The sequence below is a fragment of the Vipera berus genome (assembly GCF_964194415.1).
Source record: "Vipera berus genome assembly, chromosome: 3".
Lineage (NCBI taxonomy): Eukaryota > Metazoa > Chordata > Lepidosauria > Squamata > Viperidae > Vipera > Vipera berus.
Window position 1 is genome coordinate 44,605,120 of NC_138204.1, and position 19,585 is coordinate 44,624,704.

General features: G+C 37.5%; 1 protein-coding gene across 3 annotated transcripts in view; it reads left to right on the top strand.

Moving 5' to 3' along the window:
- SLC45A3 (solute carrier family 45 member 3) overlaps positions 1–19,344 on the top strand; it is a 32,071-nt gene extending 12,727 nt beyond the window's left edge. For 2 of the 3 annotated variants that reach the window (XM_081323163.1, XM_081323162.1), the window contains exons 2-7: positions 1,944–2,180; positions 2,887–2,957; positions 8,241–8,620; positions 9,429–10,253; positions 12,044–12,309; positions 14,141–19,344. In XM_081323163.1, coding sequence (XP_081179289.1) covers positions 8,455–8,620; positions 9,429–10,253; positions 12,044–12,309; positions 14,141–14,569 — 1,686 coding nt within the window. In that variant the 5' untranslated portion in view covers positions 1,944–2,180; positions 2,887–2,957; positions 8,241–8,454 and the 3' untranslated portion in view covers positions 14,570–19,344. The remainder of the gene's footprint in view (positions 1–1,943; positions 2,181–2,886; positions 2,958–8,240; positions 8,621–9,428; positions 10,254–12,043; positions 12,310–14,140) is intronic. The other variant, XM_081323161.1, reaches the window with a different exon arrangement.
- Positions 19,345–19,585: the final 241 nt, after the last annotated feature.

The window sequence follows — 19,585 nt, forward strand, 5'->3', positions numbered from 1 at the left end:
GATCCTGTGCCAGATCAATTTAGACTCTATTGACTCTATTGCATTCATAGCAGGCAGATGCTTATTTTTTTGTTGAAATGTGAATCTTAAGGTTCAAAAGCAGATTTGCAGGACACCCAGAATCCTTATGTTTCAGGGGGAGGGAGGGAATGTAGTATAATTAAGAAGATAAAACATCTAACATTTTGAATAGAAATTTTAGTTTAGGTGGCGAGTTTGACACCCCTGAGACAGACCAACTTTGGAGATTGGACTTTTATATTTAATCAGATAACAATTGATAATAGATGGTATTAAGAAACAGAAATGGATATTTGATCCAGGAAAAATTAAAGTTAACTCTTAATAATGAATTGGGATAAATAAGAAGCTATGGTAAATTTTCTGTGTTGATTACAGTAACAGCTTGTTAACGGAGGGTTTTGAAATTTTAATCTTGTCTTTTTATTATTATTGTATTTCCAATTAACTATTTTGTCATTAATATAGTATACAGATGACATATTAATTGCAAATAGAATTAGTAGTTTGAAATTTTGGGGACCTATTTTGCAAGGGGTGGGAAACTAATATTGTTGTAATATTATTGTATATAATATAATAATATTGTTGTACTGCTAAGTTTGTAAGCCGCCCTGAGTCTTCGGAGAAGGGCGGGATATAAATGGAATTAAAATAAAAATAAAAAAATAAAATATATTAATCAGCATTCAACTGGGGGGATAATAGGTGTATATGTGTTAGGTTAGTGTCTTGTTTCTGGGGGGGGGTTGTTTGCTTTTTAAAATAATAATATTTTTTTTGAAGTTTCGTATTTAAACTTCTTTTGAATAAAATATAAACAGACAAAAAATACTGTTCATAGTCAAAATAGCCAAATCATTTTCATTTTAGTAAGATATGAACACTGGTGTCTGGAATGTCAAGCTATAATAAACAAAGCAGTTGTATTAGACTCTCATCATGACCACAGTTTTATTTTCAGCATGGTGGGTTGCAACTGCAGTTATCTGTCCTGGACACTTCCACTTTAGCATCTAATTTGGCTTTATGCCTGGCAGACCTAGTCTCTTGGCAAGTGTGTTGTGGGAGAGATTAGTGGTTTATAATGCCTGCCTGCTCTCTGTTGAGACTGTTATTAGTAGCCAAAAAGGTACCTGCAAAAGTGTAAGCTTTGAATTATGAGTGATAACTTCCCCCTCTTCTTTCTACTTGATCCACATTTCCTCCATGATGACTGAGATATAAACAATGTACACTCCGTTCATCTGAATAGAATAAATGCTCTGTCTATAGTATCTGTTCATGGTGGTAAATATAAAATGACATTCAGTGATTCAGGAATAAATTTTGAAGTGTAGGTGTTTGGGTGTTTGCATATGTGTGCTTATGTGTGAATCCATTGAAGAGCACAGTATAGTGCAGTGCCTATTGATTAGGACCAGCATGTTTGCAACTCTATGCGTAATTGCCTTCAAGTTATACGCTCTGGCTTTTTAGATTCAGTTAAAACATGTTTATTTATTTATTTATTTTTATTTATTTTAATTCCATTTATATCCCGCCCTTCTCCGAAGACTCAGGGCGGCTTACAAGCTTAGCAGTAATGTTGATCACAAATGAAAAATCTCCATCAAGTTGAAATGCCGCTTTCAAATTTTAATTAGAAATACAAACTATACTGCAAAGAAGTTTTGCCTTTTAAACTGCTAGTATACAGGAGGACCCTTATAAAAAAGCAAGCCATAATAAGCTTCTGCTTGATAACGTCCCATATTTGCTGATTTCATTTGTATTACTACATCACAAACAATAACAATTTGAAGGCTGCATTATCACATAATTCATTTATTAGATCAGAAATGACATTTGATGTTTTCCTAACTTTCACCACTATTTTGGAGAAAATCCTAAAGCTGTGCTCCCCTTATTCTCTCTCTCAGTGCCCAGATTTATTGAAGCTACAGTAACAGCAGATGTACCCAGAACAACTCAGTTGTTTCTTGGTCTATATAACCTGAGTTTCTCCTTTGATGATTCTTCATTTCTACTGTTGTCTTAATGGATTCAGATCACATGTCAAATGTCAAATATAGCACCTGGATTTCCCAATATGGAAATGGAGGAAATACAAGTTGACAGCTTTCTACTTGTCATGGGGAATGTGCAGCTTCAAGTCAGTGAGCACTGTAGAATGACATACTTCTGAAGAGCAACTTGCAAAGAAAATAGAGTTCCCTTCCAACAATAGCTTTTATTCCATGCCAACTTTTTGTGGACGCTACTGCATCCCTTCCAAGAGGCCCAGTAGAGTACAGACTCTCCTGTTGTGGAGGCAGCCCTATTCAGCTGCATAATCACTTTTGAGAATGGTTTCAGGGCAGGGTTCCCAGCTGTTCCCAGCCATCTCGTCTCTCTCCTCTCCCCGCCCCCCCCCCCTGCTTTTGTACCCTTTTAGGACCTCCATTACCAACATGATGTCTTGGAGCAGAAGTACTTCTTTCTGCAAAAGGCAGAAATGGGAGTCTACCAGTTATCCTACTGATAATAATTCAACAGTCATGTCATCCTAGAAATTGACAACCTGAATTGTCAATGATTGTGTATTTGCCACTTTGTGACTCTTTTTTTTGTCTTTTCCCCAGACAAAAGAGAAGGTTGTGTATTGTAACTGTAACTCTCAACTCACTGTAAAATATAAAATAGTTTTGCAGTACAAATACTTGGGAGAGGGGGGAGGGAAAAAGGGAAAGGTAAAAAGCAGCAGGGAGGGCTCTGAAACCAATCGGCTATGACAGTCAAGGGGTGGATCTTGGCCCCACCTCTCCTTGGTGCCCTCCCAATGCCGGTCCAAGCTTACTCTGCTGAAAAAGCTTTGTCTTTCAGAGGGAAGGGATATGAAAGCAGCGTACTTGAACTTCTTAGCCTGTTGGTTTCCAGCTTTAGCAAATAATCAGGTGAGTTGATCTTAGCATTTGGAATAAGTAGAGACTCTGCAGATGCTTTGGTGAAGGATAGTTTAAATTTACACTGTTTTCTCCTCTTTGCTTCCCAGAATAGTTCTGTTTTCTTTCTCATCCTTCCAGGTTACTGAATGAAAGCTGCAATTATAGAAACTTACAGGAAATAATGCCTTTCATCAACTACCACAGAAGAGAAGGGAAAGGAAGAGACTAGTTGGGAATTGCTTTAGGTTTTGCTGAACAGCTCCTTGCTTCTGAAATGTGTTAATATAGGGCATGAATTTAGGTTTGCACAGAAGTGAAAGAAGAATACAAGGTTTTGATTCGCTTAATGTCTAGCATGAAAGCTAAATATGTATTACATTTGTAAACATTACAAAATTGCCATTTCTAGGGGCCAAGAAGTTAATCTAATTTTGCCCCACATAGTATAGAAGATTCTTAGCGTTGCGGCATCTAATTCTGCTAACTGATGCTGTGCTACAACTCTGTCTAAATAAATGGGATTCAACATTACTTCCAAAATGCCTTAAGAGCCCTTATTTGAGTTTTATGGCTTTAGGGCAGGTTTATATCCCAAGGAAGGTTTAACTCTAACCAGTTTTTAAATGGTCTATTAGCTTTTCATTAGCCTAGTGGCTAAATAAGAATTCTTCTAGCAGTTGAATAGCAATTTTATAGTTATTCTCAATGCAGAAATTAATGCGTACAGTAAATATGTTTCCAATTCACTCTTCTATATGGATGAATAGTAACCAAAGCTCAAACAAGATATTTAAATATCTCTGTCATCAAGATAATAGCTTAAAAGTAATGAAAAAGCAAACATCTTGAAGCATGACACACAAACGCCTTAATTTTATGCATAATCTTCATAACAGTTGATATCTATGGAGATTCTTAGTTATCCAGGACATGGTTGTCCCAAAGGTGCTTTTTCAAGAGGCGATTGGACTTTCTTGTTTTTCTTTGAAGACGTTTTACTTCTCATCCAAAAAGGTTCATCAGTCCTATATGATTCTCCTGGAAATGACTTTAAAACACATTGTGGTTGTTTGTACCGTTCTTTGCTTTGCGAAGCAAAGTTCTGTTCAATTATTTAGGTTATACTGATAAAATACATGTTTTCCACGTATCAGTTTTGAAATTGAAGAGTAACTGTTGTTCAGAAAAACATAAAAAGTAGCATGTAGTTGACTTTAGTTTCCCCAACATAACTGTTTTCTAATTTGCCAAATGTGTGTCTTTCAGAAAACTCAGAATTATTATTATTTTATTAATCTAAGAAGCCTATATTTAAAGCTAGGGAAAACTTGTTCATCTGGAAATGTTTGATCAGTATCTACTCACTTTTTATATTTTCCTTTTCCCCTTAGAAGGCAGCAATATGAATATCTTTCCATTCTCGATATAAAACTAACCATGGGATCTGTGGTGGGTAATATGAAGAGAAAAGGGGCATTTTATGTGATCTCTATCCTCAAACTGGCACATGCTAATTTCCTTTGGCTATACTATATAGTACATAGTTTACACACCTTTCTCTTTGTATCTTTTATGGCTTGTTCCTGCTGATGCAATGCAGTGTACATACTTGTTAAAATCGATATGGTGGGTTTGGGTTGAATTGTTTGAGGGAGGAAAGATGTAGAAAATGAAGACGATGGCCCCGTGAACTTCTCAACTCTTGAGCAGAGTAGCCCCTCCTTAAACACCATAATTGCTTTTTTGGAAAGACTGATCAAGCTTTCTTTTAAATTACATAAATTTCAGGGAGTTAAGTGAAAGATAAATGGCCTTCCCTGAGTTAGCTTTTGTATTTACTAGAATCTCAGATATTACAGAAGCATGGAATTTGTGTGAATTACTTACCGTATTTTCCGGCGTATAAGACGACTGGGTGTATAAGACGACCGCTGACTTTTGAGAAGATTTTCATGGATTAAAAAGTCGTCTTATACGCCGGAAAATACGGTAAATTTAAATAATTTTCTAGATAGCAGAAGAAAATAATTTGTTTATAGTGGCAGATCCACCTGTCTTGATAAGTGAATTTATATAAAGTGTTAAAGTTACAGGTAGAAAGCATGCAATGATAGGGAAAACTCCTTACACACACACACACACATATAAGGCAGTGTGTGCATGTGTGAATATTTGAAAATTTCAAAATATGTTTTCTAGGATTGAATGTTTCCCATTCATTGTTTCAAAATCCTGATTTTTTAAAAAAACAACTTTAATAATTTGCCTCTTTTTAAGTAATATTACCTGGAAAAAAGTACTGTGACTTTACTGTACTGTAAATTTTAGGATTGTTTAAAATAGGAAGTTCTGCATAATCCCTTGTTTTGATGACTGGGTGTGCCTCAGCAAAAATACGTTCTTAAGAAAGGAAAAGGGAAATTCATTTTAGAGAAGAAGACCTCTCATCTTCATATCTATTTTAAATAAACATATGTAAAACGTGCTTAGTAAGTACATTTAGAGCTCTTAGAATTTCTTGGCTCCAAATAGTTTCCGACTTTAAATTTCTGCCAGAATGAGCAAATAACTGTTAGACCTAGTCAGCTAAAACAAAAGAGACCCAAATGTAAATAGCAATTATTGTTAGATTTCAGCTGGAAAACTGATAGATACAGGACTTTTGAAATTGTATAATAACAAACTGGATTTGAGACTATAATAAAGGATTGAATTTGATTATCATGGAAAACGTAATCTTCCCCAGCCGTATTAAAGATTATTATCTGACAGTTTGCACACAGTGAAGAAAATCGCATATTAATCTTGTTAAAGGGACATTGGTAGAATATATTTTCAGTGCTGTGATAAAAGTAATGCAGTCTTGGAGGCAATAGAGCCATCTACTGGTCTGTTTTGTTAAGATGTTAAACTATGGTTTACCAAAGATATATTGCTTGTAATTCCAACTCAAAGAGATAACATTTTTCAATGACTTATATACCTTCTTTCCTTGCTAATACATTATCTGAGGAAAAATCTAATAGTGGGGATATTGAAAGGCAAATAAGTAATCGATATAGTAACTTGGGTATCAATTTAATCATTCTTAACTATATGTCAGCCTTGTGGACCAGCCCCAGCAAGAACCAGACCCAAGAATAATAACTCTATTGTAAGCTTATATTAACAGAAACTTGCAAGTCTGCAAGTCCCAGCAAACCTTTACAATCCAAGAAACTAGGGAGGGTCTTTTTCAAGACATTTGACATGCCTCCATTCCTTCTGTGGACCTAGTATCTTATCTTATGTCAGATAAGGCCTTCCTCTTGTCTCCTAAGGTAATTCCCACATATCCTCACACTATAGCTGTTTAGAATTTATTCCTTGCTTTCTGAATAACACCTTAACACACACACAAATTCCTCCTTCATACAGTGTATTTGTTAATATCTTTAATTGTTCTCAATGATCTGTATTTTTCCTTCAGTTTCTAGCCCAGATTTTCTATTTAGCAGATGTAAATGGTAATTTAAACAGTTGCATTACAAAATCAACTGTGCCAGGTTGTTTCCCTCCAAAATATTTATTTAGTAGTATAAAATTTCAGCTCTATCTTATTTTCACATGTCCCATTCCTGTTGTTCCTATGAGTGCAGAGTCTATGTACTTTTACTTGGATTCACATCCAATGAATATAATTGTCAGGTGAGTTTAAAACTGAGTCTGATGAAACACCCTAGAATAGCTAATTAGAAGCCCTAAGTGGGATGTGCAGCTAATAGTGAGATATTGCTTTTTCAGCTTGGAGGTGATGTGTTGTCATTATGCCCAAAAGCCTATGCTAGACCCTTCCTCCAAGAATTTATTCCCCCCCAGCTATCTCCTATTGTTACAAGTTTATATAGGTTCACTATGCAACTATCTGAAGCTCTTCCTCTGCTTTCTCATCAGCTGTGAATCTCCTGCCGTTTGACTTCATTATACCGGGTTTCTCTATAATCAGAAGATCCAGTTTCTTTATACATCATACATTTCATGATCTTTATTATCTCTTCCACTTTTCTTGTTGAAAACTCAGAGAGCCAAACACTATAACATTTCTTCATGCAGTCATTCTGATTGGCCTTTCTGGCAGGGTTCTACATTATTCTTTTTGAGCTGTGACTAGAGTTGTAGTTAAGTATGCACTTACTGTATAACCTTACCATCAATTGTCTAAATGCATAGGATATTGACAACCATGTTTCATACATTGGGGTGACGGGGGGGGGGCAGGTTGGTTGGTTGGTTGTAGCTACCTTTACAACCAAACACTAACCCTAATCTTTTTCCTGATTACTTACAACTGGTTCAGATCTCTCCTTCACTGAAAGTTTCATTTCAGCGCTTATTTCCACTGAATCCCATTTGTCATTTTGTTTCCTGTTCATTTAATGAAGTGCAACTTTAATGTACCATATGATAAAATTTGCAGCTTTTGGAATAATAGATAAATAGGCATGTTAAGAAAGGACTTATAAGCACCATTAAGGAGTCTTGAAAATTTAGTTCTATGAAGCTGTTCGAGCTTAAGTGTTTGAATTGCAATTCTTAACATCCTCTCAAAGTACAGTTCTGAAACTTGTTTGGAGAAATCAGTAGCTAGTTTAAACTGCTTTATTTGCATAGCTAAACAAAAGGAAAGAACCAGCATTTAGTCCAGGGCTGAGCAATCATTTGGTGATCATGGACTGCATTCCACAATTATTTTAGGAAGGGTTATGCAAAATCTGGGTAAGTAGCATTTATATGGATGCTTTCACTAAGCCTTCTATTATTATTTAGATTTCTATCCTACCTGTTGCACAGGAGCTCAAGATGGCATATATAATACCACTTATTTTTTCCCACAACAATGATCCTGAGGGGAAAGTTGGATTGATTCACCCACAGAATCACCAATTGAATTTATATTTCCTGTTGCCAAGTGGTGGTGGTGTGGTATTTGGGGAAATTTTGGGCGGAGAAAAACAGGTGCAAGGACAGTGGAGTCATGGAACCTTAATTTCTTCAGTCCTAAGTTAGACACAATACAATTGTTATTCACTTATGAATGATAAACCTGCCATTTTAAGTTACATCATGGGGAGGGTTGGTATTTAAGAAGTAGCTGCCCTGTGTGTTCCCTGCAAAACATGGGGAACATTTCATTTGCAGGGTATTGAGTGTTAGGGGAGGCTGCTATGTGGATTTCATTGCTATTAGAAACTGCCTCAACTTAAGAAAATTCAATGCTGATATGTATTATTTTTAATTTTCATATTTTCATAGGAAAGTGAAGCATGATAAACAGTTAAGACTACTCATCTTGCCTGAGCTTGGACCCAAGCTTCATTTTGACCAGTGGGCAACAAACAGATCTTCACTGGTGGATATAACATGGCTACCGATTTACTGCCATTCAGCTATAAAAGAAAACTCAGAACTCTGAATTCCTGCTCTGAATCTCCCTAAGGAGCATGCTGTGGGCTGAGGCAACTCTGGGATGATGAGGTGCATGGGTGGCCTGGCTAAGAATCGCACAGTCCAGCTTTTGCTGATCAACTCCTTAACTTTTGGCTTGGAGGTCTGTCTCGCTGCAGGTGTCACATATGTGCCACCCCTCTTGTTGGAAGTAGGAGTGGAAGAGAAGTTTATGACAATGGTTCTGGGTAGGTGGCTTATTTTCTTCTTTGCTGGGAGATTCTTCATGCTAGATTTGATAGATTTTGAGTTTAGTGTGTGAATATGTAGGTGTGTATGTTTATCTGTCCATCAATGAAGGTCTTAAGGCTTCAGGCTGCCAACTAAATAATATTCAGACTGCAAATAATAGTTTTGTGCATGTGACTATGTAAAATGAAGTGGCGCTTTATGGAATAGAACATAAAAAGGAATATGTAATTGCTATCATATACTAAATAACATGATACTAGCCACAATCTACTCCAGATATGGGCAACCTAAAGCTTGCAAACCATATCTGCCTCTACATTGTCATTATGTTAGCATTACCAAATTTTGGCAGCATAGTTTTTCAGTGGATTTGGCTGAAAATCAAACATGTATTTATTTATTTTTTTAAAAAGGGCTCAGGGATGGGAAGCTCTGCATTTTAAAAGATATTTCAAGATTATTCTCCCTGTCACACAGGATGACTTTCCTACTATTGTATCATGTCTTTCCTTACCTTTGAATGTGACTACAGTTGCTACCCTTGTTCTAATCTGTTGAAGTCACATGGGCACACACACACACACACACACACACACTCCATTTTAGAAAATGGGTGAGGGGATACTCAAAGAACCTTTAACAGTTGTTCATTTCTCCTTAGAAAGTCTGGCTTTCCTTGCTGGTTTTGGAGACCTGGAGGTAGATTATCTGACATTGTACCTTTTATTTTGTGATAATTTGTTTCCAACTACTGCCCAATTTAATCGCTTCCCATCAAATTTCTCACCCCTTTTTATTTTCCAGGAATTGGGCCAGTTCTGGGTCTGGTGTTTGTACCACTGCTTGGTTCTGCCAGTGACCATTGGCATAGTAGCTATGGTCGACGAAGACCTTTCATCTGGGTGCTATGCCTAGGGGTTTTCCTGAGCCTTCTCATCATTCCACATGCTCACCATCTGGCCAGACTTGTTGCCTTGGATGCCCGTGCACTGGAGCTGGCTTTCCTTATCCTAGGGGTTGGCCTCCTTGACTTCTGTGGCCAGGTCTGCTTTACCCCCTTGGAAGCTCTTCTGTCTGACTTGTTCCAAGAGCCTGACAGCTGCCGACAGGCCTTCTCTGTTTACTCTTTCATGGTTAGCCTGGGAGGCTGTGTTGGATACTTGCTCCCAGCAATTGACTGGGACAGTAGCTTCCTTGCTCCTTACTTAGGGGGTCAGGAGGAATGCCTCTTCAGCCTCCTCACCATCATCTTCCTTGGCTGTGTCTTAGCAACTGCGTTCGTGACAGAGGAGGTGTCAGCTCAAGTAGAGCTCAGCTCAGGCCCTACAGGAAAGTCTTCTTCCAAGTCCCCATCATTTGCCTGCTGTTCTTTCTGGCTTCCAAATAACTTTTTGAGGACCAGACATCTGGTTCAGGCCTTTAGGAATCTTTGTGCCTTGGCCCCACGCCTACACGGAGTGTGCTGTCGTATTCCCAAGGTACTCCGAAAACTTTTTGTGGCGGAATTCTGCAGCTGGATGGCCCTCATGACGTTCATGTTGTTCTACACAGACTTTATTGGGGAAGGATTATATCAAGGCATTCCCAGGGCTGAACCTGGGACGGAGGCCAGGAGAAACTATGATGAAGGTATGAAGTGTGCGAGAGTTCTTTTGCTTATGCCTTTAAAGCAGATTTCAGAACTGAACATTTTTAAAATTAGGTAATTAGAAAATTAATTTTCATTAAGAATGTTTGATAATTGATGCAATTAGAGCAGACTTATTTAAATCTGCCTTTGCCCTCTGTTATAAATTTTTCCTTCTCCTTGAACCTGAACTTCTTTGAGAAACAGCAAGAAACTCATTACTATTCATGCACATAACATTAACCTATATCCATGGTGGAGAACCTATGGCACGTGTGCCACAGGTGGCACGCAGAGCCCTCTCTGTAGGCATACACACCGTCGCCCCAGTCCTAGGCCTTCAGCTGGGTTTTATAAAACCTTTTCGCTTTAGGCCTCCACTGCTGTATGCAAAAAAAAAGAGGTTCAATCAATCAATCAATCAATTTCAACTTCTCACAGGGGAAAAAAAGATCTTGCGAAGTTGGAATTGATTGATTGAACTTTTTAGTCCCACCCAGTCTGCCGTTACCACCGCAGCCATGCCCACCCAATGGGCCAGGCCCACCCGGCACCCAACGAAGTGGGTTTTGGGTTGCAGTTTGGGCACTCGGTCTCTAAAAGGTTCACCATCACTGACCTATACTTTATTCTTTTATGAAAATGCATCCCCTCATTGCTAAAGTAATTACTATATGATTTTTCTGATTCATTGATTAATGTATTTTATTTTTTATTTTAATTCCATTTATATCCCGCCCTTCTCTGAAGACTCAGGGCGGCTTACAAGCTTAGCAGTAGCCTTCATTCTATGTATATGCCTGCTTGTTAGGGCTTTCACACCCCCCCCAAGCGGCATTATTACAAAGTCAGCTTATTGCCCCCAACAATCTGGGTCCTCATTTTACCTACCTCGGAAGGATGGAAGGCTGAGTCAACCTTGAGCCTGGTGGGATGCAAACCTGCACTAATTGCAGGCAGCTGGTGTTACTTAAGGAGGCATCAGCCCACTGCTCCACCAAGGAGCAGGAGCAGGTATAATGGCCTGTGAGCAAAATACTTTTGTTAATTAAGCTTGTAAAATATTCTCTTATATATTTGTCCTGCACTAAATCAAATGTGCAGTTGCAAAAGGATAAAATCTGTACTTGACCTGTTCTCTCATTTCTTTCTTAACATGAAAAGCTACCCAGACGGTAGCTTTTCTTGAGTGTCTCCTCTTAAAGGCATTTGATCTCCGGCTTGCCTTTTGTTCCAATATAGCATATTGTTCCAAGGTCTGAGTGACCCTGTTTCAGTGTAACTAATGTTTAACATTTATTAATGAAGTGTACACAATGTGTTCAGTAATTGCCTCATCTTGGATCTGTGACCCATGTATAATTATCTTTTAGAGATGCATGAAGAAAAGTTCACAAGAAACTGAAGTGTGGCACTGATTTAAACATCAGTTTCAATATAAATGAAATGTGAGCAATATTTGTCATTTTCAGGTATAAGTTAACATCTTGGCCACAGTTAACTGCTCAAATTAACAGCTAGGCAAAGTTCTGAAAATGTTTAAGGCTGAGCTGTATTTGAGTATTATGTTACTCTGTGCAAGACACCTGAGGACAGATTTGACTTCTGAAATATCAAATATTAATACTTTTAATGCTTTCCTCCTATTCATTTTTAAATTTCATAAACTTAATTACCACAGGTAGAACATTGTGGTCCAGATGACTAATGATAGTTGGCTTTATGAAATTTGACTTTTCTATAGCTAACCTTCCCATCTTCTCTATTACGCCGTATATATCTTTCTTCTCAGGAATTCGGATGGGTAGCCTGGGCCTCTTTCTCCAGTGTATCATCTCTATTTTCTTCTCTACAATCATGGATTGGATGGTGAAACACTTTGGGACACGAATGGTCTACTTAGCCAGCGTGGCCTTATTTCCATTGACAGCCTTCATCATGTGCTTCTCTCAAAGTGTGGTCATTGTCACTGTTTCTGCTGCCTTGACTGGCTTCCCTTTCTCAGTGCTTCAGATCCTTCCATACACACTTGCATCACTTTATCATCATGAAAAACAGGTAGGAGAAACATCCTGAAATGGCTCTGAGCATGAAACAAATGGATATAATTTTAATATGATGTTTGGCACATGTGCACCTTTTTCCCATAGCTCTCTTGTATGAAAACAGAAACTAGCACATATCAGAAGAAGCACATGTATTTTTTTTATCCTCAATGACTATATTCAGTGCACATAAGAATGGTGTCAACTTTAGAATGAGCAGGTTCTTTGAGGAATTTGGAAGCCTCGAAGTTCTGCTTTATTTGACAAATGGTTCCAGAGAATTCTTAGGTAATTTTTCAGATGAATTCATATGTCATCTTCCAGATGTGATTCACCTATCATTCTGTTAAGGAAAAGGCGGAATGGTTGCATAATAATTTGATTGCTAATATTCCCAGCCATCCAGCTGAAGGCAGCCTAAGACTAAATTTGCTTAGTGTATTAAAGATTCAGTCAGCAGTACCTCAATTGATTCCTGCTTTATTGATTCTTGCCCGTTGTTATGTAAAGCTATTGACTATATAAAGTACTGCAGTATCTTGACTTGGTCTCCTATTTTCCACATATATAGACATTTTAATAAGGAATAGTTATTCATAGACTTGGTATCTTAGACACATATCTTAAAACCTACATTGTGGAGCAAAACAATTAGGAAAAGGTGAATAATTTCAACTAAACTAAGAGAAAATTACCACCAGAAATTCTGATATTACAAACTCCCAGATTTTCCAGAGGTTCTGTAGTTTAAAATTCCAGTAATTGCTTTTTTAGATATATAACTATCAGTACCGTAATATAAGCCTGGGACACTTGATGCAAATTCCCAAGTTGTAAGGGCTTCACCACCACTAGCCTTGACAATAGTCATGCAGCATAACTTCATGCTAGCCAGTGCATTTCTGTATTGGGTGGGATTCCTGGATTTCCTTGACCAGGATTTCTATGGCCTGGAGATCTAGATTTTTAAAGCAATAAGTCAATCATATGGAAGTAACAAAAAAGGCATATTCAGTTGATCCTTATCTAAAGTGTTTACTTAAATCTTCAGAGAACTGGCAGTATGGTTGCCCTGATCAAACCCTTAAATACATAACTTCTATTGTTAAAATATTCAAAAGTGCCGCCATGTTACTTGGTTTTGCCAGTTTTGCAACCCAATGAGGATATGTCCAAAGCAGCTGTTCCCTGTTATCTAACTGCACAACTACCAAGTGACTACTGTATCTTCTTTGTAGATGTTTGTAGGGTGATACCTAAGCCTCCTCTTTTTTCTTTGCCTTTTGTCAATCCTTTATGTCTGCTTCCTCTATCTTTTTGCTTATTTCTTCTGAAGTGATTTCTTCATAACAGCTGCCATTCCAGTGTTGTGAGAGCCAGCAAGACTTAACTCTGTCTGAAGCTTCCAGTGCAGAAGCCGTGTAAGTCGGTTGCATTTCATGCATGCCCTTGAATCGTACTGTCCTTATAGGACTTTCATCTTTCTGGAATCAATTCCTGACTGTTCTGTGTTGGCTAAAGCACTTTGACCAGGTTGTCATTATATAAGCTTAAATGGTAAATAAACCAACTGAAGTGGTAGCTAAATAGTAAATAATACCAAGCTGCTTTGAGGTCTTATTTAAAGGAATCCCTCAATTCATGTGAAATAGCTTGAATGACATCTTTAATTTCTAGAAAACAGCTATCTTTGTCTCTTCTGTTGATCTATATTTTAAAGCTTTCACCCTCACTTTTCTCTGCCCCAGCTAATCATATATTTTCATATTGTATTCTGTAATTCCTATGTTTTTGCTGAATTGTCTTCCAACATCGTATCATCTTTTATTTTCTTGTGCTTTCAGATATATTTGCCTAAGTATAAAAATAAAGAGAATGCAGCTCAATCAGAAAAGAAGCTGGGTTTCATCAAAAGCCACATTTCTACTCAGAAACTGAGCTACCAGAATGGACATGGGGGTAGCCTGTACTCCCCCCCTGCTGCTGGCTCTTCTCTCTGTGTCAGCTCACCATGTGAGGTTTCGCTCATGATGATGGTGGGAGATTCAGACACTGCAGCTGCAAGCCGAGGCATCTGTTCAGACCTGGCCATCTTGGACAGTGCTTTTCTTCTTTCCCAGGTTATCCCATCCCTTCTTATGGGTTCACTGGTTCAGTTCACACAGTCAGTCACCACTTATATGGCGTCTGCTACTGGCTTTGGGTTGGTAGCCATTTACTTTGCAACCAAAGTTATTTTTGACAAAAGTGATATCGCCATGTATTCACTGTAGAAGGAGAAAAGTAGAGGGAAAATTAATGTGCATTAAAGACATAATAGAGAAGAGTCAGGAGTGCAAATATAGCCTCTTTCTACTTCTCTGGTTGTTTAATGAGATGTACAAAATATTTGACTGAAGGAAAATAACTGGGTTGATCTCAGGGTATCTTAACAAAAAGTGTGGTATTGGGCTGCCTCTTTTTACCCAATACCTTCAGTAAAAATATGTGCCCAATCCTTTGGATCAGGCTTACAAGAGCCATTCTAACAGGGTGCTACTATGATCACTTCCTTAAGTTGTGCAGGTGGAAGATGACATAGTGCAGAAGGGACCAAAGACAGCTCAGAAATGCAATGAACCTCACTTCTTAGTTACTTTCTGTATCGAAATGTTGTTCGTCAGCTTTTGTATTGAGTTACAAGTCCTCACAACTTGCTGTGAGCCAGAAATTAAATGGAAGAATGTGATATATTAATGTTTTTTGAAAATATGTCAGAATAATACACTCCCTTCATTTTTCTGGATATGTTGCAGGTCAAAGTCTAGGTGGTATAAATAATCTAAGCAGAGCTACATAGAAGGGAGTTTGTTTAAGAGAAGATGCTGTGGTTACACTGGCAGCAACTCTGCCACTACATGAAGGAAATGAAACCTTAGTTGTCAGCTGATCCTTTTCCCCACATCTGCCCAAAACAGAGCTTGCAGTTAGTGTAAATAGAAAAGCTTGCATAAACGGAGGCTGAAGAACATGCCTCTCTGGGGACTTGCCTTTAAGTGACTAACTGGCCCAAATAAACTACAGTGCCTTCTACTGTGTGCAACCCTGAAAAGAAGGCTGAGAGTAAAAACATTTGGGTGTAGGCTGCTATTTTGGCTAAAGAGATGTATGGTCATTTAAATTTCTGTGGAAGGACTGCATAGAAAAGGAACTGTGTTCTTACTTACCACAAGGCAGGCGCCAAACTGAGTTTTCCACTGTGTAATGATCCATTCTTTCTGCCACCCAGATAGAGCATAGGAATTTCTTGGGCTAGAAAAGTATTGTAAGCCAAACTGCCCTTTTTTAAATACACATACACACACTCATACACCACACCCCAACTATTTTTAATAAGCCATTTAGCTGGCATTGATTCAGTCAGCAGCAAGCAGGGCAGGTTTTCCTGGCCAGGATTTACACATATCGAGTACAAGAGCTCAGGATGTATAGAACAATGTGGCCAGAAGGTCAAGATCAAATCTCTTTCTCCAAGGTAGGATCCTCTTTCCAAGGGTTGCACCATTTAAGATTGAAAAGACTATATTTGTAATTAGAACAATTGGTAGATTAGATCTGACAATAATATTAAGTAAATAGGGATTGCTGGAGGCGTTGGGATTACAGAATTTGGGATGGGAAAGAGGACTGTCTTTTATATTCTAAAATATATATATATATAGTGTCACCAAAGCTGCAATTTGTATTTCAAGAGAAGCTTCCATTGATGATCTTTTCTTGGAATGTAGATAACCACTAAGATGAGATGACCTTCTGGGGTTGAGAGAGTATAAGAAAGATGGCTGTTTTATATTGTATCTGTTTGATATAAACCTCAGTTGGTCATTTCTAAGCTGACCTGTTTTGCATTTCGAACTATGAGATAATTGTTAAGACAATCATGTGGTCCTTGAAGCCTATGTCCGTGAGTTAGCTTTAGTGTGCTGCAGTCTTGCAAATTATCACAGTGTAAACCAGATTGCAGTATGTCACAAGAACCCATTAAGAAATTGCTAGATGAATTTGAGCCAAAGACCCCTGTAGGAAAAATATTTTTATTCAAATGGATGAATCATGCAATTGTTAAATGCCTTACGCAATTTTAACACTAGTGCAGATTCTTAGCTTAAAGAAACCAATCTGTTAAATCCTGTGAAAGATGACATTTATCCACAAAATCTCCTACTACAGACTCATGCAATTTAATCTTTTAAGTGGAAGGAGTAAAGTGTTAAAACAAAAATAAGGGCAAAATGCTGGAGGAGGAAATAAAGGATCATAGAGCTGCCTGTCAGAACTGGAACAGGGGAAGATGTAAATTGAAGAGGAAAAAGCAAAAAAACCTGAACACATTGCTATTACTTTGGCTTTACCCAATCTGAGGTTCTTCACATGTGTTAGATTATAACTCAGCATTCCTGTCCAGCAAGATTACAGGTGATGGGGGCTACAGTCCTAACATATGCTTTCCTCTGATGCCATAAGTACAGGGCTATCGAGAGACCACATTTGATATTAGATCCTAACATGGTTTCATGCTTTAAACGGTGGCACATGTTGTATTAGTCATCAATGTTACCCATGTGTGATCAAACAATAAGCATTTGTATATTATACAATGGTCCTTCCATAATGTTAACTCACAAATTAGCAAATAGATGTGTGCTTCAGCACACTTATGATTCCATGAAGCAATGGGATTATTTTCCAGAAAGAACATGCAAACTACAGCCTTCCAAAAAGAGGTACTTCAGTCTGTCTTAACCTGACATCTTTCAGAAGTTTTGCAACGGCAAAAATTCTAAGCAATTTCATTCCATCTTGTCTAAATAATATGAAAAACTCATTCATAGTGTCACTATCCTGATTCTGATCTGAGTAGACACAAATAGACTTTTTTTCAGAGCAGTGACTCTAGTGATTGGTATTAAAGATTATGCCCATTTTCACTGAAACTTTTATTCTTGTAAAATCATCCAGGTGCCCACATTCCTGTCTCGGTAGGAATGACCTTGGTTTATTAGTTACCTTGCATGGGGTTCTTTAATTCTTCGTAGCCTAAGAGCACTATTGGACCAATTAAGAGAAGCTATAAAAGGGAGTAATAAATTCCCATTAGAGAAAGTAATAACATAGGTCTTTTTTCCCTACGAAATTTTAGTTAAAGGACCCAGGAGAGCTTGCAAAGCCTCAGTAGGTTCAGGGTCATTTGATAACTACAATTTCATGTTATTGCTGCAAATCAGATCTGGAATAAAAAAACAAAAAGAGAGTCACCTTAGAAACACAATGAATCTGACAAATCATCTGAATTCAGGAGAAAAAAAAAAGAGAAAAGGGCTTATGTGGAAATAGCCCAGGTTCTATTTTTCCCCCCCAAGGAAAATAGTTCCAGAAAATTTTAGTCATCTTCAAATCAGTTACACCAGTCTTTTTATTATGAGAGCTCTCACTGTAGCCCTGGATCCTCTGTGCCAAAAATGAGGGGCATTAGTTGTTCCTAGGATCCTTCTTGAATCCTAGATCTAGAAAGCCAAAAATCTGGCCATTCCCCAGTGGTTTATTTCTTCTTCTTCCCCATACCATGTAGCAAAAGATCAGCAAAACTTTTACCTTTTATCAGCAAAACGTCTGCTTCAAAATACAGTACTCACTAGATCCTGCAGTGGTAAACAATTTCATGTACTAAATACATATAATCAGTTTTAGAGTCAATCATGCTACTATCGGGGATGATGGTGTCTTTTTTAATATGGGTCTCTGAAAGTGATATGTCAATTGAGTTTTTGCCTCTGCTGTAGGCTCCTCGCAGTCTTTTCCAATCAGGCTAGATTCACATGCTTGGCTTAGCTTGATAATTCAAGATTGGGAGGGAGAGAGAATATAGAAGTAATACACAAGTGACATATGAATTAGCTGAGTGGCTGAAAAGGTATTGGCAGAGATGCCTACACAAAAGAGCTTGACAAACCATCCAATTCATCTTCATACCAATCCCTAAAAATATAAATTGGGTTCATTAATTCCATTTAGTCATTGGTGGTTTGACCATAATGTATTGGATAAGCCCCAAGCAGCAGGATTCATAGAAACAATAGCTATAAACTATGAGTTAACTATTTCCATTACTAAGTTAATAAAATATACTAAAACAACCACATTATAGTTTAAACTTCAGCATAAGTCCATTTTTGTTTTTGCATTTTGAACAATTTATCCAGGGATATAAACTAGTGGAATGGGCTGGACAAACAGTTGTGGGATTTGTAACAAATTGTGACCATCTTGCCTTTCTTATAATTAAATTTGTTCCATTGCATTATGTGGCACAATGCTGTCCAGTTGGAATTATGAAATATAAATCCGGTACGATTGTTCTTGCTAACATGTGGAGGGTTAACATAGAATGAAAAGATAAATTCATGAGCCATATCCAAAATCCATATATATATATCAGTAATCAACCTGGTTTAAATCAATTTGATTATTAGAAAAGTTCTTTTTATACTTGAGACGTGCTAACAGAGAATCCATTGGATAATGGATTCACACATTTCCATTATTATTGTGTGCCCATTATTGGTAGGTCCCTAATGCATATTATTCACAAATTTTCTTTGGTTGTGTTGTAACTCTATTAGGGTGGTGACTGTGGGGCAGCAAGATGGACAAATAATGACACAGGCATGATGATGGAATCACACAAAACCTGCAACTTACGCATTTGTGTCATTATATGTATCCATAATGTTTGCATGATTTCATCTTCTCATATGAATTGTCATTTTGGCATCACAACAGCTTTGGATGTTAATTATGTCTCATTTGTTAATGGTATTCATCTTTATCTTTGCTACGCAGCTTTATTTAAAGGGAATTTTCTGAATCAAGTTTTGGCCAGTGATTAAATGGTATCTTGTGCTATGTCCTCCCCGCATTAAAAAACTGTGTGGAATTTGTATGTTTATTTATTTATGAAAATAAATATTTTGTACAGTTTGTGCAGGAAATATTAAAGTCTATTAAGGAATGGAAATGTTTAAATGGCCTTAATTTAATACAATAAGAACTTTTGGATTTAGAACCAAATACCAAGTTATTTAATTTTCCTATGCTGAATTGAAAGAATGAATAACACCTGAAATGGTAAAGTAAGTCAGAGCCATTTACAGTAAGACTGTAAGAGGGTATATATTTATGGGGCTAGATCATTGGGATTTGTTTCTGAAAATGGGTAATTTCAACAGAAAAATTAAAACAAAGCTGAAGTG